At 45.7% G+C, this 26,901-nt stretch overlaps 1 protein-coding gene across 1 annotated transcript in view; it reads right to left on the reverse strand.

Annotated features, from left to right (window-relative positions):
- Window positions 1–26,901, reverse strand: part of ITIH5 (inter-alpha-trypsin inhibitor heavy chain 5) — an 80,118-nt gene that overhangs the window by 39,871 nt on the left and 13,346 nt on the right. The window contains exons 3-5 of the mRNA XM_047066835.1: window positions 16,704–16,867; window positions 15,635–15,736; window positions 11,663–11,913 (exon numbers count right to left, since the gene is read on the reverse strand). Coding sequence (XP_046922791.1) covers window positions 11,663–11,913; window positions 15,635–15,736; window positions 16,704–16,867 — 517 coding nt within the window. The remainder of the gene's footprint in view (window positions 1–11,662; window positions 11,914–15,634; window positions 15,737–16,703; window positions 16,868–26,901) is intronic.

Raw genomic sequence — 26,901 nt, forward strand, 5'->3', positions numbered from 1 at the left:
TAATGAACATTCATAAGAGGGAGTTCAAGAATGTCTGGAGACAGAACAGTCTTTATAAAGCATAAGGGAGCCGGTAGTTTCCCAAGAGCCCCCTGAAATTATACACAGAATTTGGCATGAAAGTATACATGGATGGATTTTTTCTGGACACAGTGCCCAAAGCCTTCTTTCACGAGACTCTCCAAGGAGTCTACGTAAGGTTAAGAATCACACACGCAAGTGCTATTAAGTAGACCTCCTGCTGATTCTATCTTGTAAGGACAAAGCACTTCATACATTTTAGAGAATGAAACGGATGTTCTCCGTTCTGTCCTGGAGCATGGATGTTATTCACAAATAAACATTCTCCTCCCAGACGACCACATGGGGCAAAACGGAAGTCAGCTGCTATGTAAAAGTTCTAAAGGTGAAAAGATTTAGGAGCAAAGAACCACAGTCAAGGCCATCAGCTGAAAGCCATGCCCGTTTGGGTCAGCAGGCAGAGGGGTTTCCTGCCTCTTTCCTGTGGCCCGCGGGCTTGCTACTGAGAAACACGGCAGACACCTGGTGCTTTACAAAAGGATTTCCAAACAAACACCGCCTGCTCATTTCCCCCCAGGGAAAGGGCTAAACTATCTACATTTGTTTATGTAACCTGCTCACCTGGACCCCGGTGGGGAGATTTCTTCAACAGAGGGCAGTCCAAAATATTGTGACTAACTGGGCAACCACCCTTTGATGGTAGCAATACAGACGAAATTCAGGCAAGCTGGCAGAGTATCCGGAGAGAAGGTGGTGAGGTTGTAAGGCACAGCACGCCGGCCAGAGTTCATAATGCTGCACCACGTGGCTGAGGACAGTCAATCTTAGAAGAGCTCTCACCACAAGAAAAAACAACTCCGTAAGTGGGTGGTGATGGACGCCAACTAGAGTTATTGCCGTGATCACTTCGCAACATGTACAGACACAGAATCATCACGCTGTACGCCTGAAACTAACATAATGTTGTGTGTGAATTACACCTCAATTAAAAATACATATTGGCGCGGTCTCGGGGGGAAAAGCGGTAAAGTTGCGTTGATCAAGATGTGTAGGAATTTGGTTCGATGCCTTCATAAGTCCCCTATTATCATTTTCTTATGGGAAGGGAGTTTTGTCCCCTATCCTGATAATAGGTATTTTATACCCTTTTGGAAAACAGCATCATATAGACATAACAGCAACATGCAACATAAAATACTAATGCAAATTTATAGTTGCAAGAGTTCAAATTCAACTCCATCACTTGACATTTGAGTGGCACTTGCCCAAATTTCTTACCAAATTTGCCTTCTTCACTACTTCCCCGACGCTCTTTCTTCCTAAAATAGTACATTCCTGAGCCTCAGTCTTCCCCGTGTGACTGACTTCCTCAGAGAAACGACGTGGGAAACACGTCAACTACCTCACACATTCTACACGCAGTTAGCCCGCAAAGCATGTGTTATCTCTTCCCGGTATCGTTTGGCGTCCATGGAAGGCCTCAAATACCAGCCACTCTAAGTATAGACGGAAAGCCTACCAAAAGCGGTGCCACAGCAACGAAGATCCAGAGATTTCTGTTAAATCCCTCTACACTGTTCTCTTGCACACAGGAGGAACACGGCCCAATCACTGGGAAAGCCTTCATGGCATCTCCTAGATTCAACCTGACAAAAGGGTTGTTACTATTCAAAATTGACAACTCTATATACCATTAGGGTGACTCCTACCCAAAACAAACAAACAAACAAACAAACAAACAAACAAACAAACAGAAAATAACAAGTGCTGGTGAGGATGTGGAAAAATCGGAACACTTGTGCACCATGACTGGGACTGCAAAACGGCATAGCCCTATGGAAGACAGCATGGAGGTGCCTCAAAAAATTAAAACTAGAAATACAATACGGTCCAGTAATTCCACTTTGGGGTATCTAGCCAATAAAAATGAAAGCAGGATCTCGAAGATCCTGTACGCTATGTTTATAGCAGCACTATTCACATTAACGAAGAGTGGAATCAACCCAGTGACCTCCAACAAAACGTGGTCTATATACACAATGGAATATTTTTCAGACACGGAAAGGAAGGAAATCCTATTTTTGCCACAATACGGATGAACCTGGAGGACATCACGTAAGTGAAATAAGCCAGGCACAAAAAGACAAATATGGACTGTGTGATGCCACTACGTGAGGTATCTAAGATTGGCCAAACTCCCAGAGACGGAAAGGAGAATGGCAGTTTCCAGGGATTCGGGGCACGGCGGGGGAGGGGGTGGGCAATGGGGAGATGCTGCTGAATGGATACAGAGTTTCAGTTCGGGAAGCTAAAAACGTTCTGGAGATTGGCTGCACAGCAATGTCAGTAAATTCAACACCGCTCAACTGTTCGCCCGGAAATGGTGAAGATGGTGAATTGAACGTGCGCTCGTTACCACAATTGAAACTTTCTTAAGTTTTAAAAATTACCAGCTGTAAGTTCGGCGAGGGCCGTGACAAGATCTTAGACGTTTCTAGGTTCCGGGCATCTGGCACAGCTGCCAGGAACACGGTGAGAACTCAGGACAGGTTTGTGGAACATTTAACACGGAGACAACTCAACGTATCGGCATGCGGTTGCAGAGACGAAAAGGGGAGACTTTCAAGAAATCCATCGTGGGAGCGTTCCGGTGGCTGGGGCAGGTGCTCTCAGTAACCCAGGTCCCACGCCACAGGCACATCTCTGGCTTCAGCCACAGCTAGAGCGGACAGTGCCTGTGCCTGGACCACATTCCACCTCACACACCGGAGGAGAAGGAAGAAGGAAGAAGGAAGAAGGAAGAAGGAAGAAGGAAGAAGGAAGAAGGAAGAAGGAAGAAGGAAGAAGGAAGAGAGAGAGAGTGAGGCGTCCCCGAGAAGAGCAGACTGGTCACCAATGTCAAGTGAAAGAGAGAAGGCCACCTCTTAGGTCTCTCTGAGCCATCCTGCTCACAGCTGGCCAGTGTCAGAACAAACAAGAGAACACGGTTCTCGTATCAGCATTAAATACAAAAGAAAAGAGAGGAAAACAAAACCAAACAAAACCAACTATGGAGCCAAATGATTCACACCTGAATCATTGCTGCGCTGAACAATGCTGGAAACCCTCACGTAACAACCAGATTATTATTTCCTGGCAAGTGTACACAGCCCAAACAGGGCCATTCCCTTCCAGCTGTAGAAGAGACTAGATCCCGGGGAAGAACACGGAGAGCAGGGCAGCTGGAACCAGGGGTGAACCATCAGTCACGACGCAGCGACTGGGTTAGCAAATAAAAGCACGGGATTCCCAGTTAAATCTGAATCGCAGAGAAACAAAAGTTATTGTAGCGTAAGTATGTCCCAGAGATGGCACGGGACATACTTGTCTACCTGAAACTCAAATTTAACTGAGCATCCTAGCTTTTCTCTGGGAACCCAGGAAGAGGAGAACAGCCGGGTATTTGCAACCAGTCTTCTGGAACCAAATTCTTTCCCCTAATCCCCACCCATGCACAGAAAATAAGAGCTGCGCCTAAATTCTGGCAAAATTACCCAACTTAAACCAAGAAGGTGTTGAAAACCTAGCGGCGCCTTCACTGCCAACAGTTATTTGTTCCTGAGTTCAGTGAGCAGATACTTCCTGAGCACCTGCTCCACGGCAGGCACCACGCTGGGTGCCTAGAATACAATCCTAAGAGAGCCTGCGCAGCAGAAGACAGAGTCCTGAGGCTAACAGACCAAACAGAGAAAAAGATAAATGGGATTTTTTGACAGATTCAATCAACCCCTTATTGGGTGTTTACTGATCTACAAGACCCTGTGCGAGTCTCCGGTCGGAGGTCACTCGACCTTGCAGGACGTAACCTCAAAGCCTGCTGCGGGCCAACCTCCTGCCCACACCCACACAAGAGGTGATGAGGCTCGTTTCAAGTGGTTCTCTTCTTTCTAACTAAGTCTCCCCGGTTCTTAGGCTTATTTGAGGGTCAAAACTTTATCGGATGCTTCTCACGTGGGAGGACGGGATTAAGAAGCAGGCTGTCCGGAAGCGGAGTTCCACTGAGCCCTACCATCTGTCTTCCGGGACACAGAAAGGGTGCACAGCCAAGCGCTGGAGGGCACAGCAGACCCTGATGCCCAGGACACTGGGGCGAGGTAGGATTCTAACAGGTAAAGTCAACCAAACGTAGAATGAACCTTTCTGAAGTGCACGATTCGGCGGCGTCTGGTACATTTGCAATGTTCCAAAACGCTTTCATCATCCCCAAAGAAGCTCTGTCACCACTAAAGCAGTCACTCTCCCTCCGTCCCTTCCTCCCCAGACCCTGGCAATCATCAACACGCTTTCTGTCTCTCTGGATTTATCTATTCTGGAGGTTTCATATAAGTGGAATCATATGGCACATGACCTTTTGAGTCTGGCTTCTTTCACTTGGCATAACGTTGTCAAGGTTCATCCATGTTGTATTTTATCCCTTACGTGGCTGAACGATATCCCATCGTATGGCCGTAACCGGATGCCGACCATCCATTCACCTATTGATGGACATTTGGATTGTTCGCACCTTTTTGCTACTGTGAATAGCAGTGCTGTTCACATACAAGTATGTGAATACTAGTTCTCGATTCTTTCGTATATACATCTCGAGAAACTGCTAGATCTTAAGGTGATCCTCTGTTTAACTTTCTGACGAACAATCGAATAGCTTTCCACAATGGTTACACCATTTACATTCCCACCTGCAATGCACAAGGATCTCCACATCTCTGCCAAAAGTTGTTGTTTTCCATTTTTCTTTGTATTATTACAGCCATCCTAATGGGAGTGAAGTGCTATTTCATTGTGGTTTTGATTTGCATTTCACTAACGACTAATGATCGTGAATGTCTTTTCATGTGCTTCTTGCCCATCTACATGTCTGCTTTGGAGAAATGTCTATTCAAAACATTTGCCCGTATCTAAATTGGGTTGTTTATCTCCTTTTGATTGAGTGGTAAGAATTCTTTACATATTCTGGACACTGGATGCTTAGACATATGATTTGCAAATATTTCCCCCATTCCGTAGGTTGTCTTTTCAGAACGTACTTTCACAGCACAACCCTGGTACTCTAGCTTTCTTCTGTGCTCTTGAGTATGGAGCCCCAACGATGATGAACCAGATACTGGAAGAAAATGAAGATAGTTATGTTGGTCTCTTAGCTCCTGAAACTAAAATTTCCTTTTAATGTCAGATTAGGATGACATCACATGAGTCCGTCAGTGTTGGCAAAGATGAGGAGTTGGGATTACTTAGGAACTCCAGCTGGGAGGCTTGGAAACAGAGTCAGCAGCCACGATCCCAGTTTTAGGGAACAAAGAGGTAGGAATTAAGCCAAATAACACTTGAAAACAAGCTTTCATCCCCGGTGACTCTAATTTAACTGGCATGGCTAATAGATCTACAAAAGCTCCCGGTTGATCCTAACGTGCAGCACAACCTGATGTTCGGGACCCACTGGGCCAGGAAAGGAGCTGTGGGAGACAGGACGGCTGAAGGTGGACACGCTTCGAAAGGTAGGAGCCTCTGCTCTCACTGTGGTGTGGGGAAGAGTGGGAAAGAGCAGGAGAGGTCTAGGAAGCCACAGTAGGAATCAAGGAAAGGAGAGAAGCTCTTTTGACTCCCCCCCACCCCTGCCCGCCAATGCACTGAATGATCACGTTCGTCTTTTCCAAGAGAAGATGGGCTACCCAGTTTAATAAGCTCAAGACTATCCTAGAAAGACTGCACCAACCCATTGGCTTGTTGGTACTTTTCCATTTCCAACTATGTTGATGAGCAGAAGAAACTGCTTATGGAAAGAGGTTATTTTCCACCAACTGTGTGAGTAATCCTATGTTGGCCTGTATCCAACAGTAAAAACATGTTAGTGGAAAAGAGGGACGATGCACATTTTAGTAAGGGTCAAAAGTCAGAGTGTGCTGAGGGTCCCGTGAAAGTACAAGAACAATCTTACTTATTTTCAAAGGTGTTTCTGTAGGTCAAGATCTTGACCAAGCGAATGTCCCTAAAGTCTGCTAGTAAGTTCAAAGTAAGGGTTCCTAACATTTGCAGAGCATCAAAATCACCTGGGCTGCTTCTGAAAGTACAGCTGTCTGAAGACACACAGCACGTAGATTAGCGGCTGCCTGGGGCTGGGGCGGAAACAGGGAGTGACTGCAGATACGTGGATCTTTCTGGGCGAAAGAAGTGTTCCAAAACTGGATGGTGGTGATGGTTGCACAACTCTGCAAAAAACTAAAAATCTACGAGTCGTACATTTGCAATGACCAAATTTTATGCTATATAAACTAAAACCTCAATGAGACTGCTTGTTAAAAAAGTAAACAAGATAAAGGGGAAACCATGGAAGTCACAGAACCAGCCCCGTTCCGTGGTAGAAACATACGCAGCCTCATTCTTTAGCTTTACAACTAAACGAACACGTTAAAAGCACTCCTATGTTGTTTGGCTTCTCGTATAAATTTGTAAAGCTATCACACCCAGAAATCCAGCCACCTAGGGCTCACCCTGGTAAATTCTGATTCAGGTGCTTAAGGCAAGGCTCAGTCATCTCTATGTTTTTTGGGTTTTTTTAACCTCTCCAGGTGATTAAAGGGTAGAGCCAGGTTTGAGGGTCACTGATGTAAAGCAAAAGGGAACAAAACAGGCAAGCTACCCTACGTCTCACTTTGTTTATCTCATTCTGTTTTACTCCCCACTATCAGGGATCTTATCATAAATAAAAATTTTCTGCAAAAAAAAAATTGGAATCATGGAAAGGGCAGTAATTTAGGTGCCATGGGACAATAGGAAGTTTGGGTTTTAACACAGAAAGTGAAATAACCAGCCTCGAACAAGCCACATACACAGAATATCCATCTTGGCGTGTGCCTTCGGAACATCACACATCCCGTCATGCTCCAGGAGAAGTCTCAGTTTCAAAGACTCTTCCCCACTGAGCTCATAAACCATCAAAATATTTTAGGGGAGGAGAAACTGCGGGTGGGAGGCATAAGAGAGGAAGTCTTGACTTTCACTGTAAACCAATTTATAATCTTTTAGACTTTGAACCACATACAGGAGTTCACTCTACTTTAATAATCCAGTAAGTATGACGCCTTGGCTTCCAAATTACATCTCACAAGATTCGTTTTTACACTGAGAAGGAACACTAGCTATGGGCCCAATCCTGACATACCTGATATATGAGACAATGAAACCGAGGCCAAGATAGGTTGTACTGCTTCGAGCCTTTCTTTTTCTTCTTACATAACTAGGGAGCCATCTGGAATTTGAGCTCAGACCCTCAGTATTTTGCCATTTCTATTTACTAAGGAGGCAGTACAGTTCAGAGGGCAAGGGCATGAAGTTGGGAGTCAGCTCTATGCCTAGAGATTCTGTTTCTAACAGTAATTAAATATGAGTCCTTGTTCGTATTATAAATTCTGTAAGGCTTTTTCAGAAATAAAATGGGATAAAAAATGCAACACAAGAGGGTTGTTGTGAAGGTTGAATGAGATAGCGCACGCAAGTGCTGAGTCTAGGATCAAGCACGCAGTCATCCCAATCCAGAAGTGTATCCCCAAGGATGCAAACGGGTCCAGTGGTCACAGATTTGCTTTGAGAAATTCCAGAAGTCTGATCTCTTCACGGCAGCCAGATCTATCAGAGGAATGTACTGGCTTGGGTCCACATTCACACAGTTACAGCTCATGTTCTGGGGCAAGCCCAATTCGAGTTTGATCTCTACCCTGGATTTCTTTGGGTAACACGCAATAAGGTCCAGCCAAACATCACAACATCCTGTGCATTTCCATGTCGGGGCCGCCATTTTGCAGGGACAGTAACAGCTGAGCTCGGAAGGATGGGAACGAGGAGCCAAAAGGGAACTGGTCCACTGCACCTGGCTTGGATACGTGCTTGTGAAATCTCCATGCTTTGGAAGGCAAAATATCCGCTTCGGTACAAAAAGCTAGGAAAACAACTTTCTTAAAAATAAACAGGTCCCAAGAGATCAATGGTCTGGAAAAACTCCTCTGAGGTTCTCACAGGCCCAGAATATAAACAGTAAGCAACTTTCTTGACTAACAATCCTAATCCATATGGCCTCCACAGATAACACATGCATGCCACAATTCACACACTAAAGAGTCACAGCGGTTCTGGAAATTGGGCAAAGTGCACACATTTCATTACCGCAGCAGGACTACCCGGGCATCTCCAACGAGCCCCTCCACATGGTGGCTCCGCCCTCTCTGAGATCCCGGCAACTCCTAAAGAATTTTCCTTCTCCTGAAAACATACCTCCTTCACACCGCAGTACATAGGAGAATTTCCGTATAAGTTATGATTAGGAAAAAATGAAATTTTAAAACATTCTTTACTGGCTTCGGTACATATCCGTTCTTCTTTCCTCACTGGCAAGCACTTAATTAGCTCTTAATTAGCTATCCACAGTTTATTTATTTTTTTTTTTTTTTAATTTTTTTTTTTTCAACGTTTATTTATTTTTGGGACAGAGAGAGACAGAGCATGAACGGCGGAGGGGCAGAGAGAGAGGGAGACACAGAATCGGAAACAGGCTCCAGGCTCTGAGCCATCAGCCCAGAGCCCGACGCGGGGCTCGAACTCACGGACCGCGAGATCGTGACCTGGCTGAAGTCGGACGCTTAACCGACTGCGCCACCCAGGCGCCCCATCTATCCACAGTTTAAAAGGCATTGAGTTAAATACCGTAAGGAGACAAAGTAATCAGACACAAGACTGCCTTCCAAAACACTTATGAGCTAACAGGGGATGTGAGATGTGCACAGAAAAAAGTAAATATAAGGTGATGACGATGATAATAATAATAATACTTCATTATTAAGCCCTTACTAGGGGCCATGCGCATCACATGCACAAAGCCTTCCCAATGACCCTATGAAATAGTTACTGTCCCCGCTCTGCAGATGTGCAAGCTGAGTCTCACAGGGCCTAGGTAATTTTGTTCAAGGTTCTAGTTAACAGCCGAACTGAAATCAACTGTTAACCAACACACATGGCGGCCGGTATGACCTAAGAATGGCGAATTATATATCATACCATTTCTGCAGGTCAGAAACCTCGACGGTTATTTTTTCCAATGAGATCTAGATCGAGAGTGTCAAAATCCGGGCTGGGGACGAACACGTAACAAAAGACCCCCAGGGAACCGGGACATACTCCAGTCTTCGAGACGAAACCACTGGTCTGTGGACCGTCGTGAACTGAACTGCAGGCCGGGAGACGAAAGCAATGTTGCGTACGGCGAACTCTTGAGCACACCAGCTCCGGGTCCTGACTGTCTTCACGTTATGTTACGTGACAACCTTCTTCTCTTCCCCTTGTCAAATCGCGTCTCTACTTTCCTCCCAAGCTCATTCCTACGTATTCTTGCCACAGTTGCCTTCTTGGGATCCTTTGGACTCTCCCTGCAGCTACACGGGCACAGTTCGGACTCTGCATCTTCACTGACCGGTCAGCATTTTCCGGGCCTCAACGTCACAAATACTGAAATCTAGAGATTCCCAGCCCTGTGCAGCTTTCTGGCACATCTGTCTCGTCATCTGACTTGACACGAAGGCTTACTGGTCTGCTTACGGCACAGCCCAACACAGGTGAACATTCCGGGGCTCCTGGGTGGTTCCGTCGGCTAAGCATTCACCTCTTGGTTTCGGCTCAGGTCGCGATCTCAACGGTTTGTGGGATTGAGCCCCACATCAGGCGCTGCGCTCACGGCATGGAGCCTGCTAGGGATTGTCTCTCTCTCCCCCTCTCTCGCCCCCTCCCTGGCTCACGTGTGCACAGATGCACATGCGTTCTCCGTCTCTCTCTCTCTCTCTCTCAAAAACAAACATTTAAGACAAAAAGAGGTATAATGGGGTGCCTGGGTGGCTCAGTCGGTTAAGTGTCCGACTTCGGCTCAGGTCATGATCTCACGGTTCATGGGTTCGAGTCCCACATCAGGCTCTGTGCTGACAGCTCAGAGCCCGGAGCCTGCTTCGGATTCTGTGTCCCCCTCTCTCTCTGCCCCTCCCCCACTCACTCTCTCTCTCTCTCTCTCTCTCTCCCGCTCTCTCAGAAGTAAACAAACATTCAAAAAATTTAAATACAAATAAATACATAAGTAAAAATAAAACAAAAAGTGGTATAAGAAAAACAAGTGAACATTTACATATAAACTCTCAGCTGAAATTACTGTAATTAAAATTATATTATACTGAATTTATCATTATCATTTCAACAAACAGTGTGCTATTTTAAGAATCAGATTTTGAGAAAAACCTAAACTAAGAAGTCCAGGTTATGAACCAAAATGCCCATGCCCTCAATCAAATGTATAGTACAGAGTTTCCACTACTTAATTTTAGAAAGAGTCTCACACGTTGTTGAAACGTTTATGTTAGTGTTATATGTTTAATGTTTCAAAAATGGATTTTTAGAAAAATAACCATGGAATCCCTCATCCTCTAGTATAAAATGATTACTTTATATAACTTTCTAGCCTTCTGTCCACTTCACATTTAACATAATTTTTAAATTATAATTAGTTAGAAATTAATTTTAATTAATGTTTATTTATTTTTGAGAGACAGAGAGCATGAGGTGCGGAGGAGCAGAGAGAGGGAGACACAGAATCTGAAGGAGGCTCTGGGCCCTGAGCTGTCAGCACAGAGCCTGATGTGGGGCTCGAACCCACAAACTGTGAGACCATGGCCTGAGCCAAAGTCGGACACTCAGCTGACTGAACTACCCAGGCGTCCCTCATTTAACATTATAGAGTGTGTACAAATGTGTCTTTTTCCCCCCGATCACATGCTGAATTGTTTTCATAACCATATTTTACTAATCACGCTTGTATGGTTGAATATTTAGGACGATAGAACATTTTTGCTACTACAAATGTTATCAAATAGGGTTATGCAAAGGGACACCTGGATGGCTCATCAGTTAAGCGACTGACTTCAGCTCAGGTCATGATCTCACGGTTCGTGGGTTCAAACCCCACGTCGGGCTCTGTGCTGACAGCTCAGAGCCTGGAGCCTGCTTCGGATTCTGTGTCTCCCTCTCTGTCTGCCCCTCCCCCACTCACACTCTGTCTCTCTCTCAAAAATAAATAAATGTTAAAAAATAAGGAAAATAAACAGGGTTATGCATGTAACATCCCCAATATTTTAGATGCTTCACTTGGGTTAGATGCCCAGAAGTGAGGATTACTGTATCAAATGATTTAAACTTCTTTAAGTCTCCTGATAGAACCCTGGTTTAGGAAAAAAAAAAAAAATACTCTACAAGGGGGCACCTGGGTGGCTCAATCGGTTAAGTGTCTGACTCCTGATTTGGGCTCAGGTCACAATTTTGTGATCGGGCTCTGCACTGACAGCACAGAGCCTACTTGGGGTTTTTTTCTCTCCCTCTCTCTCTGACCCTCCCCTGCTTGCACGCACGCTCTCTCTCTTTCTCACAAAATAAATAAATTAAAAAACCCGTACAGGGCATTGCCTTTGCTTTGCTGTCGTCTTTCAGATTCCCACAAACTCTCAGAGCCTTTGTTGAAGGGGAGCTGTTTTATAGGCTTCTGTAAAGCCAACACCCTCCCCAAGCCAGCAACCACACTCACCTTCCCCCCTCACGCTGCCCTTCTGCCTACTGTGCTGTAACCGCAGCACCTCCAGCGATGTGATGCCGGACCTCTCCAGAACATTCACTTCCACCGTCAGCCTCCCCACCAGCTGCTGGGGCCGCACGCTAATAACGTGCTCATACTTCCCCAGCCGCCTCTGCAAGAGTTCTTCGTAACTGAGGAGGAAGGCAGCTTTGTCCTTGCTGGGAATCACGACAGAGGCTCTGAATGTTTCAGTCCCCTTTTCCCTGTTGGAAAGAGAAAAAGGAAAACCTGGTTCCCTCAAGTCCCTTCAGGGCACTGGCCACTGTCCCAAGAGAGTCCTTGGGAAGAAAAACGATACGTTAGTTTTGGGAGGGGAAGCCAAAGGCCTGAACTGGAGGAAGGCTACAAAGGATCAAGGAATACTGAAGAGACAGAATTCCAGACTGCTGAACGTCCTTACCTCTCCCCAAGTCACGCCAAGGGGCAGAGAGGAAAGGGCATTTTGAAATAGGTGGCCTGCTGGAAAACACAGCTTTGGGGTCAAGATATGAACTGCATCCTTCTCTTTACAGGAATGGCCAAACAAGCCTGACATCTGATGTGACTTTAAAATGCCTCATATATTAGGTTTTTACACTTGGTAAGGTTTGGTGGATGTGGCCAGGGGTAAGGGTAAGGAATAAGGGATTACAAAGCATATAAAAATACAAACCATTCCAAATGTTTTCAGTGCTTGCAGTGAAGGTTCTCTGATTCAAGATGGCAGACTGACCATAAAAGGGATCAGATTAAACCAAAGGAGTAAGAGTGGCAGGGGCAACCACTAGAGGGTACAACACTTCAAACATTTCTGGAAGGTGGGAAATTGAGCAGAACAAGAACTCTACAGCTCAGTCTACGTGGGAAGAGGCTGCAGCAAAGGACCAAGATGCAAACCATCCACAGAACGTCAGAGAGACGGCAGGCTCTGGCTCAGCACAAGCTGGGAGTGAGAAGGGGGCCAAATACAGGAAGGAGACCTCCAAATCTATGCGTGAATGAGTGACTAAGGTGACAGGCTTCCTACACTTCTCTTTCCCAGAACTAAAAATGGACATACATACTAGGATGGAAAAGCTTCACTGACAGTCGGGAAGAATGGCTGAAGAAAGACTGACACCTAAGCCCATTACCGTAAAATCTCCAAACATCCAGTAGAGAAGACACAGAAAAGGAATCAGGTATTAGAGCACATTAGATGCATCACCAGCAATGCTGATTGTTATAAGATGCTGGGATGATGAAGTATTCTGAATCTTCAATTCCATATACAGTCAAAATGTTAAGGTCTCAGAAAGTTTGTCTCTCACATACCCATCCTGAGGAAGTTATTTCAGAATATACTCCAGCAAAGTAAAAGTGAGAAAGAAAGAGGAAGACATGGAAGACCAGGAGAAATAAGACCAACCCAGAAGAAAATGAAAAGAAATCCCAGGGCAAGCATTGCCCACAAGGCTGCAAAGCAATGACAGTATTCCTTGGACCTGGAAACACCATTCCTCCATGACTGAGAGCTCTGAAATCAAGATGTGCCTCCCAATCCGCGATGCCTTCCAAATGCTGTTGGCAATAACGTGGATGTCATCGCTTGTCACAGCTGTTCATTTAGTCACCATTTCAAATGACTTATGTGTCTTGCTAGATGTTAATAGTGACAAAATTGAGTTGTACCTCATAAGAAAAAGAAAGACAATTAAAAACTCCAGGAAAAACAAAAATGCATATGTTGTGATCCAACCAAACTGTGGCATGATTATGAACAATTTATGAATGGTAACAAGATATTCCCCATAACATTCTTCTGATAAAGACCACTTGGGACCCACCTACAGTCCAACAAAACTAGGTTTTAATAAACTGCTGCAGTAAGGGAGACTATATATCAAAGGCATCGTGGAGAATTTTGCCAAAGGAGAACACAGGGCAATACTGTAAGACTGGGGGGAAAGGGGAGTGTAGATAGTGTTTGGAGCACTTGGAGGCTTAAAGAACAGCAGGCTGTGTGTAAAGTGGTTAATATCAGACTGGACTAAGAAGCAAACTTGAGGTTCTCTGTCCTTAGGAACTATAAAGCTAAGATAAACGTGGACTTTTGTGTCTAACAATGCCTTATCTGAAGCTTATACCTCAGCTGCTTTTTGTATCAAAGTTAACCCATGATTCACATCTTCCAGGCAAGAGTGAGATGTTCTGTTCTCGCTAATAGGACTTCCAGCACCAAAGTTTCTGACAGTCTATGATTTTAGAGATCAAGCTTTCTCAAAACTACGTCTTTTTAGTAACGAACAAAAACAGGTTCACGTGTTCACACCAACTTATCTAGATACCGAGATCAGTTTTCTTCAAAGGGAACAGATCACTTTTCTTCAAACAGGCTGGTAGAGAGGGAACCAGAATCTGAGTATACCCAGAGGCTCTGCAGTTAATGCCATTTATGTAATCATTAAAAATCAAATCCTAGTTATTGGCTTTCAGTGGTTAGATTCAAGTTATAGACCAAACAAAGAAAATAAATTTCATTAAAGATCAGAATTTGCATGTTGGTAACACTGAGAGTGCAAAAGTAAATGATCAAGTAGAAAAAGGTGGACACTGGAAATGGGAAAGAAAAGGTACGGTTTCACTGAAGGACAGGAACTATTACCACTGAAGATAGCGTACGGCTAGTCTAGGACGGCATAACACTGCTTACACTGATGGAAGAAGAAGAGGGAAGAAAAGAATCTAAATATGTGGCCCACAGAGGGAGGATGGCCGTGTTGTACACATGCCACACTCCTTCAGAGCAGAAAATCAACAGATGAGGTCTCATTTTTAACATCGCTCATCATCAGGGAAATACCAGGCAAAACCACAATGAGGTATCACCTCACACCTGTCAGAATGGCTAACATAAACAACTCAGGCAACAACAGATGTTGGCAAGGATGCGGAGAAAGGGGAACCCTGTTGTACTGTTGGTGGGAATGCAAACTGGTGCAGCCACTTTGGAAAACGGTATGGGGGTTCCGCAAAAAATTAAAAATCGAACTACCCTATGACCCAGAAACTGCACTCGTAGCTATTTATCCAAAGGATACAAAAATGCTGATTCAAAGGGGCACGTATACACCAATGTTTATAGCAGTGCTATCAACAACAGCCAAATTATGGAAAGAGCCCAAATGTCCACTGATTGACAAACGGACAAAGAAGATGTGGTATATATATATTACACACACACACACACACACACACACACACACAGTGGAATACTACTCAGCGATGAAAAACAATGAAATCTTGCCATTTGCAACAATGTGGATGGAATTAGAAGGTATTATGCTAAGTGAAACAAGTCAGTCAGAGAAAGACAGATATCCTACGACTTCACTCATATGTGGGATTTGAGAAATAAAACGGGTGAACATATGGGAAGGGGAGGAAAAATAAGATTAAAACAGAGAGGGAGACAAACCAGAAGAGACTCTCCAACACAGAGAACTGAGGATTGATGGAGGGGTGGTGGGTGGGGGGATGGGCATTAAGGAGGACACTTGTTGGGATGAGCACTGGGTGTCCTATGTAAGAGATGAGTCGCTGGGTTTTACTCCTGAAGCCAAGACTACACTGGATGTTAACTAACTTGAATTTTTTTAAAAAACAGAAATCTTTAAAAAACAAGACTACCATAAGTTTTAGAGTTAGGGAGGTCACTACAAAGAAACTACGGAAGTATTAGAAGTGGATGTTTCTAGGAAGTGAGACCCGGAGAGCAGTGGTGGTAAAATGTTCCTTTTTATTATAAACCCCTTTTCTGCTATGGTGTTAGCTATATATATTTAACTATTTATGATAAAAATAAAAAGCACGTAAGTACTGAAGGAAGGGAAGGGACAAGATGGGCAGGCAAAGGAGGAGAAGATGTGGCCCCTTGCTGAAATGGAGTTTTTAAGCGGCACTTACCCGTCGTCTTCTGAGGTTTTATTCCTTTTCTCTTTGACTTTATCACCAGTTTTCTTTTCTCTCTCTCTAATTTCTCCCTGATACACCTTGTCTCCGATGAGCCTGAAACACAAGAGACAGCCCTGCTACCGGCCTCTAGTTCCAAGTCAAATTCAAACATGGATCTCATAACCATGACATCCCCAGAAAATATTTTTATGTGACTCTCAGATATGCATAAAGAACGCATTCCAGGCCGGGGCTCTACCTTGAATCATTCATTTCATTCTGGGGCAATTGCCAACAGGTCGAAATAGGCAGGTGTGACCCATGGTGCCTCTGGGATTCTCCAGGAGGACATCAGACCAATTTCCACGAAGATTCACCAGCCTGAATCTTACCCAGGCCCCAAATTAAACCCCCAAACCTACTCTACTTTGCATGTCTTTACCCCTTAGCTCAGAAGAAAAGAAGAAATACGGTTTATGTCACATATCATAGGGTTCACACTGCCTCATTGTTCAGATCTCAACTTAAACATCGCCTCTTGTAGGCCACCTCCCTGACTAGACAAGCCCCTCTCGGTCCTTCCTGCCATCCCTAAGCACTCGCTACAGTCTAAAATTGTCTCATCCACTGATTGGTTTCCTTACTTATTATTTCTCCCAAGGCAATTTCTGCAGCCAAACAACACTGCCTTTTTCTCAGAAATATACTGATCACTTTGAAGAGTTCCTGGCCCAGAGTGGGCACCCGTTGGAGGGAAGGAGAGAAAGACAGAGGAATGGGGAACGGAAGCAGGGAAGAAGACAGGAACAGAATGAAAAAAGGGATCATGGGAAGGAGGGAAGGGGGAAGAAAGGGTGGAAGGGAGAGAGAAAGGGGAGAACGAAGGTAGGGAAGGAGAGAGAGGAGGGAGTCAACCTTCTGAGCCATATACATCTGCTGGGATAAATTCGCATGCCAGAAGGCTGTGGACCCCACATCCTGGCAGACTCACCCTGGCCGCGGCCACCAACACACACACACACACACACACACACACACACACACACACACACTCAGGGTCTCCGATCAGAGTATCGCTTACATAGTGAAGTTGGTGATGAACGCCGCAGCCGGAACCTGCATCTGAAACTCAATCTCCTGGTCCTCAGAAGCTCTATTCAGCATTCTACAGGAGACCGTAGTGAAGGCGTAACGGGAAATGATGGTGGACTTCACCGAGAATTCTGTCATTAAGGGCTTGGTTTTCTGTTGGAAGGGAAACACGCAGTGTTTTCAGTGCCGTGTGAAAGTGCGAGAAATACTCTCCAACTGGGGAGGCTGTGGCGTGTGATTCCCTTCTCCTTTCCTTGTCTTGTCCTGACTTTCCCACTCACAAAGTAACCGTGGTTGAACAACCAGTTGGTGACACGGAAGCACGCTTTTAACCTAACTTGAAGAAGTGAACACGGGGCGCCTGGGTGGCTCAGTCGGTTAAGCGTCCGACTTCAGCTCAGGTCATGATCTCGCGGTTCGTGAGTTTGAGCCCCGCGTCGGGCTCTGGGCTGACAGCTCGGAGCCTGGAGCCTGCTTCGGATTCTGTGTCTCCCTCTCCCTCTGCCCCTCCCCTGCTCACGCTCTGACTCTCTCTGTCTTTCAATAATAAATAAACGTTAAAAAAATAAAAAAAAAAAGAAGTGAACACAGGATTTCCAATTTAACAGAGAATATACATGGCTTAACTAGTCCAAAAAGTAGTGGAATTTCAGAAATGAAGTATATACTGTTACCCACTTTTAGATCACATTGACAGGATCATGAAGTGATGAAAACGTCAGAGGCTACCTAAAAAAATTCTCATATTTTCAAGTTAAATTCGATATCCTGCTTTCCTCCTGAGACGACAATCACACGACTGCCAAGTGGGAATCGATATCGAGCTCAAGAAAGTATTGGGGGAATGAGAACCCAGAAAAAGGAAAGTGTAGGCTAATTAAATTTGTCCCCAAAGTCTCTGATGAGAGCGCTCGCTACACGGAGATTGAAAAGCTGGTTAAACTTTTCGGTGTATTTCTAGCCTTCCCAGCAGCGCTCCATCTGACCACAGCTGGAGCTGAAGAGGTTAAGGAAACACGAATGGGGAAAGTCGCCGGTGGCAGAGTGGAACTGGCTGAGCAACTCCCAGGCATGCTATGGACTCCGTGTTTGAGTCTCCCCCAACCACCCCCACCCTGCAGATTCATGTGGTGAAGCCCTACCCCCCAATATGATGGTACCTGGGGATGTGGCCTTTGGGCGTGATTTGGTTAGATGAGGTCACGAGGACCTTCACGATGGGGTTAGCCACGGGAGGGCCCGCTCTCACTCTCCACGCGTACACCGAGAAAAGACTGTGTGAATGAGAACGTGGCCGCCTACGAGCGAGGAAGAGAGTCCTCCCCAGGAAATGAACCCTGACAGATACCGATCTTAGACTTTCCAGCCTCCAGAACAGCGAGAAAATAAATTTCTGTTGTTTAACACCAGTCTATGGCATTTTGTAATGGCAGTCCAAGCGGACCAAGACAGGACATCATCTCATGATAGGCTTGGACACACATGCGAAGCAGGCGTTTGTTATTCCCATTTCATACGGGAGAGGAAGTCAAGCCTGCGAGTCGACCAACTGGCTCACCAGACATTAATGGAAATGAGACTTGAACTCCACCCCGCCTGCTTCAGGCACCACCATGATGCGAGGCTGCCTCTCTGGTTGGGTCTTTCTATCTCTGTGTGCTCAAACCCCAGCACGGTCCTCAGTATGCAGCGGGCTGTCAATAAATGCTGAATGGAGCCAGGTTACTCCGCTAGGATCCTACTTTCCCCTACCGGCATCGTCCTGCCCAGTCGATGTGTACTTCAACCTTCCTCTGCTCTCTCGATTGCTTTCCAGCGCTGAGCTAGTTTTCAAAATAAATACAAGATGATGGCCTGCTGATATCAAAGCATATTGCCCCGTGAGAGACAAAGATAATCTTTAACCCCATTTCAAAAGAGTTTCACAGAGTGTTGTTCTGTTTAAACATATTTAAAGGGCATGCCCTTCACAGCAAACCATCCAAAGCTGGAGAGGTATTCCATATGATATGTTAGACAGGTAAGACTTTGCACTCTGAAACAAAGCACATTTGAGAACACCCACGAACACCCACGAGATGGGGTGCTGCATGGAACAGAGCCACACAGGGGCCCGGCCAGAATGGGTGACTACTGGGTGCAGAGGTCAAGGGGTTATTTGTCCTTGTGGCTGAACTTCGGGTCCTGGTGACATAAAAGGGTCAAAACAAACGGCACGAGGTGCAGGAAAGATGTTACAAGAGCGTGTAGCTGTCTTAGAAAAGCAGAAAAAGATAAACATATAGGTTCAGTGAAGTGATCATCGGGTAGAGAAAGAACTCTAAACATACTTGAAACACTCTTCCCCTGCAAGAGGAAAAGAAGTTCTCCGACCTGGTCTGAGAAGGAATGACATCAAAGCAGTGGTTCCCAAAGTGTGGTCCCAGAACTACCACCATTAGCATCGCCTGGAAACTGATTAAAAATGCAGAATCTCAAACTCCGTCCCAAACTTGCGGAATCGGAAACACAGGGGACGGAGCCAGAAACCTGTATTTTGACAAGCCTTCCAAGTGGTCTGATGGTCGAGTCTGAAACCACTGTTTTAAAGTAATAGGAAGAAGTGGACCTCTTCATATATTTCCTCATCTATAAGAGGGCCTGAATAAGTCACTAAAATTACACTCACCTCTGATATCCAAGAATCTGAGGCAAAGCTAACTTGAGCAACAGGGACACGTGGGTGGCTCACTGGGTTAAGCGTCTGCCTATGGCTCAGATCATGTCGTCAGGGTTCGTAGGTTCCAGCCCCGCACTGGGCTCTCAGCTGTCGGCACACAGCCTGCTTCAGATCCTCTGTCCCCTCTCTCTCTGCGTCTCCCCCACTGAGCTCTCTTTCAAAAATAAATAAACATTGGGGCGCCTGGGTGGCGCAGTCGGTTAAGCGTCCGACTTCAGCCAGGTCACGATCTCGCGGTCCGTGAGTTCGAGCCCCGCGTCGGGCTCTGGGCTGATGGCTCAGAGCCTGGAGCCTGTTTCCCATTCTGTGTCTCCCTCTCTCTCTGGCCCTCCCCCGTTCATGCTCTGTCTCTCTCTCTGTCCCAAAAATAAATAAACGTTGAAAAAAAAAATTTTTTTTAAAAATAAATAAATAAATAAACATTTAAAAAAATCTTGAAAAATAATGGTGATACTCAAAAAAAAAAAAATAAAGTAAGGAATAAAACACTGGGTTTTAGGAAACTATTCCTGAACTTAGAAATACTTGATTGTAAATAGTCTTCATGAAAATTTAGTCTCTTGGGGCACCTGGGTGGCTCAGGCGGTTGGGGTCCGACTTTGGCTTAGGTCGTGATCTCACAGTCCATGAGTTCGAGCCCTGTGTCGGGCTCTGTGCTGACACCTCAGAGTATGGAGCCTGCTTGGGATTCTGTGTCTCCCTCTCTCTCTGCCCCTCCCCCACTCATGTTCTGTCTCTCTCTGTCTCTCAAAAATGAATAAGGTTTGGGGCGCCTGGGTGGCGCAGTCGGTTAAGCGTCCGACTTCAGCCAGGTCACGATCTCGCGGTCCGTGAGTTTGAGCCCCGCGTCAGGCTCTGGGCTGATGGCTCGGAGCCTGGAGCCTGTTTCCGATTCTGTGTCTCCCTCTCTCTCTGCCCCTCCCCTGTTCATGCTCTGTCTCTCTCTGTCCCAAAAATAAATAAACGTTGAAAAAAAAATGAATAAGGTTAAACAATAAAATTAAAAAAAAAAAATTTAGTCTCTTTAGGACACTATTGCTCTCTCCCGAAGTGATCTGGATTAAAAAGAGATTCTAGATGTGGTTTAACCAAATGCTTCTGTTAACATATACCATGTTTCAGTAAAGACAATGTGAATTAGGCTGGGGAAGGTATTAATGATGATGAACCTAAGAGCACAATAACCTGCTGGGTTTTCTCCTAATGAAAATTTGTATCTTCTCCTCTTTCCAAAATGGAATTTGTCTTATCCAAGATAAATTAAACCGTAAATTGAGAAGCAGTGTCTTTCTTTGATTTAGGTTTCCCTGGAAATAGGTTTTCTTCCTAAATAATCCTAAATATGTTTCAACATATTCTTTGATCTCCAATATCCTCATATTCTTATACAAGTGAATTTGTGTGAAGACTCTAAAATCCCACTGCACACAGCTCTAATTTCTATAGATGCACCGGGTAAAGGAACCAATGTTAAAAAAATCCTGTGAACTCAGAAAATTCTAGCTCTCATTCTCCACTTTATTTAAAATGTAAACTAGGGGTGCCTGCGTGGCTCAGTCGGTTGAGCGTCCCCCTCCTGGTTTCAGCTCAGGTCATGATCTCACGGTTCATGGGCTCAAGCCCCACACTGGGCTCTGCACGGATGACATAGAGGCTGCTTGAGATTCTCTCTCTCTCTCTCTCTCTCTCTCTCTGCCCCTGCCCCACTCTATCTCTCTATCCCTCAAATAAATAAAAACTTTTATAAAAAGTTGACAAAAAATTTCAACATTAAAAAAAATGTAAACTAGTTTTTAAAAAAGTATCAGGTAACATCTTTACATGGTAAAAACTTCAAATTACACAGAAAATAAAAGGAAACACAATGGTCTCCCTCCCACCCTGGATCTACAGTTCTGTTCCCCAGAAGCAATACGTAGATTAACAGTTTCTTGGTGTATCCTTCCATAAATACATGCTGTATTGATTTGCTTTAATTTCACTTAATGATACGGTGTATTCATCTTTCTGTATCTGTGCATGTTCCAATTATCTAATGCTGCATATCCGACCACTCTAAAACTTAGTGGTTTAATAGCAACCATGGCATTTTCTCCTGTGGTTTCTGTGGACAGGAATTCTAGAAAGGCTTGGCCGGTGGGGGCGGGGGCAGTCAGAAGGTGGCTGGGGCCGAAACAATGGGCCCCTGAAGCAGCTCGGGGCCGAATGGCATCTGTCTCGTGTCGTCCCAGGGCCCCTCTATGTGATCCTTCCGCAGGATCAAGTTCAGACGACCTCACACGTCAGTCAGGCTGATGGCATGGTAGCTAGAGGCTTCATGAGTGCGCATTTCCCAACATCAAGGTGGAAGCGACATCCCCTCCTTTGCCCTCACCCTGAAAGTCACGTGGCATCGTTTCCACCATACTCTACTGGGCAAAGGAGTCACAAAGGTATGTTCTATTTGTTTTGGTTTTTTTTTCAACGTTTATTTATTTTTGGGACAGAGAGAGACAGAGCATGAACGGGGGAGGGGCAGAGAGAGAGGGAGACACAGAATCGGAAACAGGCTCCAGGCTCCGAGCCATCAGCCCAGAGCCCGACGCGGGGCTCGAACTCACGGACCGCGAGATCGTGACCTGGCTGAAGTCGGACGCTTAACCGACTGCGCCACCCAGGCGCCCCGGTATGTTCTGTTTGAAAGGGAGAGAGCCCAGACCCAATCTCAATGGGAGGAGTGGAGTCTCAAAGTGCCACTCTCTTTGAAAAATGCAATCTGCCACCGTCCAGAACGATCACCCTCATTCTTTTAATAGTTGCACAGTATTTTCTTTTTTACAGATGCACTATATTTTATTTTATTCTTAAATTTATTTGATCATCAATACCAGGGGTCAGCAAACTATGGCAGGCAGGCAGGCCACAGGGGTTTTGTACATAAAGTCTTATTTGAACATAAATTCTTTTACATCCATTCATCTGCATACCGTCTGGAGCTATTTTCATGCTACAGTGTAGAGCAGTTACGCAGTCACGTATCTGTGACACGCTACAGCCTTACTTACCAAGCCTGAAGTACCTCCTACCTACTCCTTTATGTGAAAGTTTGCTGATGCCTGGTCTGCACTATTTAAAAAAAAATTGTTTAACATTTATTTATTTTTGAGAAGAGAGAGACAGAGCATGAGCGGGGGAGGAGAGAGAAACAGGGAGACACAGAATCTGAAACAGGCTCCAGGCTCTGAGCCGTCAGCACAGAGCCCGACGCGGGGCTCAAACTCACAGACCGCGAGATCATGACCTGAGCCGAAGTCGGATGCTTAACCGAATGAGCCACCCAGGTGCCCCTGGTCTGCACTATTTAAAACAGGTAAAGCCCTGATATCACTCATTTACATACCTTTACTGATTGGTGTGTTTTAGGAAGAAATCTTAAATTATACAGACCACACTTTTATTTGACTTGCACAATCTTTTAAAATTTTTCATGTAGGTGACAACATTTAAAAATTAGGGGCGCCTGGGCGGCTCAGTGGGTTGAGCGTCCGACTTTGGCTCAGGTCACGATCTTGCGGTCCGTGAGTCCGAGCCCCATGTCGGGCTCTGTGCTGACAGCTCAGAGCCTGGAGCCTGCTTTGGATTCTGTGTCTCCCTCTCTCTCTCTGCCCCTCCCCTGCTCACGCTCTCTCTCTCTCAAAAATGAATAAACTTAAAAAAAAAAATTTAAAAACTGGAAAGTTCACATAAAAATCCAGAACTCTCACATCTCTTGGAACAGACGCTGGGGCAACTCTGGATGTACATTCCCCCATGAGCGTGACTAACAGTGGCTGTGGCTTTAGATCAGACCCAAATCCCATAGTCCCGGCTCCCCACGCCTACTGACTCACGGACACTGGCCCTGAGTAGCCACGTTCGCTGTGTTTTTACTAGAAGTGTTCTTATTCCAAGCCTGTTTTGCTCGCTAGTCTCCTCTGTTCTACTAGATTAAAAATGGCCACAACTTGTACACCTACGTTGAGAGCGCCATTTTTCACAACAGCCAACGTGTGGAAGTTACCCAAGTGTGCACTGGCCGACGGAGAGAGAAACAAAATGTGCTTTATGCACACGATGGCGTATTACTCAAAAAAAAAAGGAAGGAAATCCTGCCACACGCTACAACACGGATTAATTTTGACAGCACTATGCTAAGTGAAATAAATCAGCCGCAGAAGGACGAATCTTGTGTGGTTTGTTTGTATGAATTACGTGCAGCCACCAAAGTCACCGAGACAGAAAGGAGGAAGGCAGTTTCCAGGGGCTGGGAGGAGGGGGAACGGGGAGTTTTACGCGAAGGGTACAGAGTTTCGGTTCTGCAAAATGAAAAGAGTTCTGGAAATGGACGGTGGAGCTGTATGATGCGTGAATATACTTCATACCGCCGCACCGTCCACTTTTTAACGGTTTAGAAGTTAAATTTTACGTGATGTGTATTTTAATACAGTAACAACAAAATGTTAAAGATTTCCCGACGGCCCAAATTCTTGGCTTTTCTTGCCATTGAGAGGTGCGTTTTAATTCATTTATCTTTTGATTCTGGGGCTTAGTGGCTTGTTTCACTTACAGAACACACACCAGAAGCGATGTTCTGGGACTCTGAGGCCAGGCCACAGAGCAGCCTCGCCGCTTGGACGCAGCTGTTCCAGAACTCTCCTCGAGGCCCTGAGTCACCAGGTCGGACGGAGCCCGTCACGCCGGAAAGGCCGGGCGTGACCACTGCAGGCGACAGGAGCAGCCAAGGCCAACTGCTGCCCAGGGGCCCAGCGGCCGAGGACACAAACCCTCCGGCTCGGCCCACCTGCCAGCTGAGTGGCCGCCATTGACATCGCTCGGCCAACGGAATCATGAGGCTGAGCTCTGCCTCAGTCCCTGCCCCACACACAGTACGACAGAGCGACTGCTGCTTTAAGCCACTGGGTTTGGGGAAGATCTTTACGCAGCAATAGAAGCTGAGCACCCGATCGCTACGCATTTTATTTGTTTTCCTTTGTGAACTTGTGCCTATTAGAAACACCCCTGAACCCCTACTGGAGAAAGTCACCGTATAAATTATAAACACAAAATATAAAGAGTAAGAGTCCAGCCCCCTCGCCTGACCAACGTAGGCCAAAGCAAGGTTTCCTTGCCTCGAGTCACACGGGGAGGAGGCCATCAATCCAGGGTGGGAGCCGGGAGCCCCTGGCTTCCGATCCCGCCTCTTCCGCGAAAGGACCCAGAGGCAGCCCGGCCATTCGGGGCTTTCCACAGCCACCACCCTCAGATGGCCACTGCAACCCAGCACTCCAGACACGTACTAAATATCAGTTTTTGCGACTGATTCAAAAGTGACCTAGGAACCTCCCTCACCGTCTGTTACGGGGTAAACACTTAAGACGGAACATTGAGTCGAATCCGTTCTGCACTGCTTTCACATTCCGGCATTTTCCAAACGTTAGCAACCCGCCGCTTAACTCTTGCACGTCAAAGTAGAGTCGTAGTTGGGAAAAGAATTTAGGAAGTGTGCAGCTTAGGGAAACAAAGGTTACAGATGAGCTGCGGGCCTTTCCGCGTGAAATCCGGCTCCTCCACGGACAATCCTTGCCCAGCACTGTTGTGAAAATAATTTAAAATTTTCTTCACTTGGTACACTGGAGACTATTTGTCATGCTGATTTGTCCTTATTCGTAGTGTCAATTATCATTTCATGAAACTGAAAATGTGACATTGGAAGACACCTCACAAAACACAAAGCCTAACTATTATGGTATTTCTGTTTTGCCTCAAATTAAGATTATGGATGTGGTAGAAATTTTCCACAATATTACATCAGAAACAGGAGGCATAGTTTACGGGCCCAAGAGACAGATTGAGAAAAGTTTCAAGAAGCTATTTTAGTTTTACTGCTTCTGCCCAGTTACTATTTTCCCACAGAGGCCCCCACTGTTACGCCTCGTGGCCCTTGCCCCACCGGACAGCACCCTTCGTCTGCAACGTACGGGAACCCGTTATGTGCAGGCCTACCCCGGCCCCCAGGCTGCTCACGCCTTCCCCCGTCCCAACTAGACAGGACACACGTGCAGAACAGGAACCGTGACTTCGTCCTCGTGCTTGCGTTTTCTTCCCCACAGCTCTCAGCATAAAGTAAAACTCAAAAACATTTGTGAAACTGAATTTTTGAATCTTGACAATTAAAGAAAAATATATATTCCTCCCCCCCCCCAAAAAAAAGAAATGGTAACTAACTAGAATTTGTTAATCACTACCATAGATTAAATTCCATGAAGGACCGAGAAGGTCTATTACACACGGTTCCTTCTCTCAGGGCACTTATGATCCCATTGGGAAGAAAGTGCAAAAAACATAAAGAAACATAGGGAGATACGTAGAGACGTGCATTTCACTCATTGGCTGGAAGACCTGCCAGAGTTCACAAGAAAGAACAATCAGTGAGATCTGTAAACGTAAGAAAAGGTTTTAAAATAGACGTAGAGTTGGTATGCGGTGAAGGAGAACAAAAGGAACATTCTGAAAACACAAAAGACACGGAAGCAGGAACGAACCTTAGCTCGTTCCTGGAACAAAGAACAGAGCAGTTTAATTAGAAAGGGGGGCACATAGGGGCGCCTGGGTGGCGCAGTCGGTTAAGCGTCCGACTTCAGCCAGGTCACGATCTCGCGGTCCGGGAGTTCGAGCCCCGCGTCAGGCTCTGGGCCGATGGCTCGGAGCCTGGAGCCTGTTTCCGATTCTGTGTCTCCCTCTCTCTCTGCCCCTCCCCCGTTCATGCTCTGTCTCTCTCTGTCCCAAAAATAAATAAACGTTGAAAAAAAAAATTTTTTTTAAAAAGAAAGGGGGGCACAGTGCGAGCAGAATCCCGGACGGTCAGGAAACGAGAGCCCAAAGCCAAGCACGGAACTCGGAATGGCAGAGCTTCATGGAAAGGAAGGATGTGAACCAGTTGCTTCAGTTCTTCCCAGTGCACGGTTCCTAAAAATCCAACGTGTTTTCCATATTGATATTTAACTCATTATTTTATTTGGGGATGTCAACTGGAAAATAGGAGGCAAAATCAAGTCTTCCTGTGACAAAACAGCTTCACTATTTTTCTTACAAAGGCTAAACTACTGGAAAAGCAGTTTGAGGCAGGGAGTGTCTTAATGAGCTGCTCGAGGGACCAAAGTCTTGTGTGTGACTCATGTGAGCCACTTAAAATCAAGCCACCCAGAGGATGTCCTGAATTACCCAAGATGCCATCTGGAAATGTAACGGTGCAGTGTTTGTGACGGCATCTTCCGGCACCAGGACTCTTCCCAGATTAACCTTCTGTTGTTTTATTCTGGTCTAACAGTTCTCCAGTGACCGTCAGAAGAAACGATTCTGGAGATGGCAGAGAACCTTAGAAGTCATGCAACTCGGCCCCCCCTCACTTTGTAAAGGAGAAGGCTGGTGCTGGGCAGCTGGCGGACTCTGG

The sequence above is a fragment of the Lynx rufus genome, unplaced genomic scaffold (assembly GCF_022079265.1).
Source record: "Lynx rufus isolate CCGP_SWC_20201006 ecotype Redwood Valley unplaced genomic scaffold, mLynRuf1.p SCAF_7, whole genome shotgun sequence".
Lineage (NCBI taxonomy): Eukaryota > Metazoa > Chordata > Mammalia > Carnivora > Felidae > Lynx > Lynx rufus.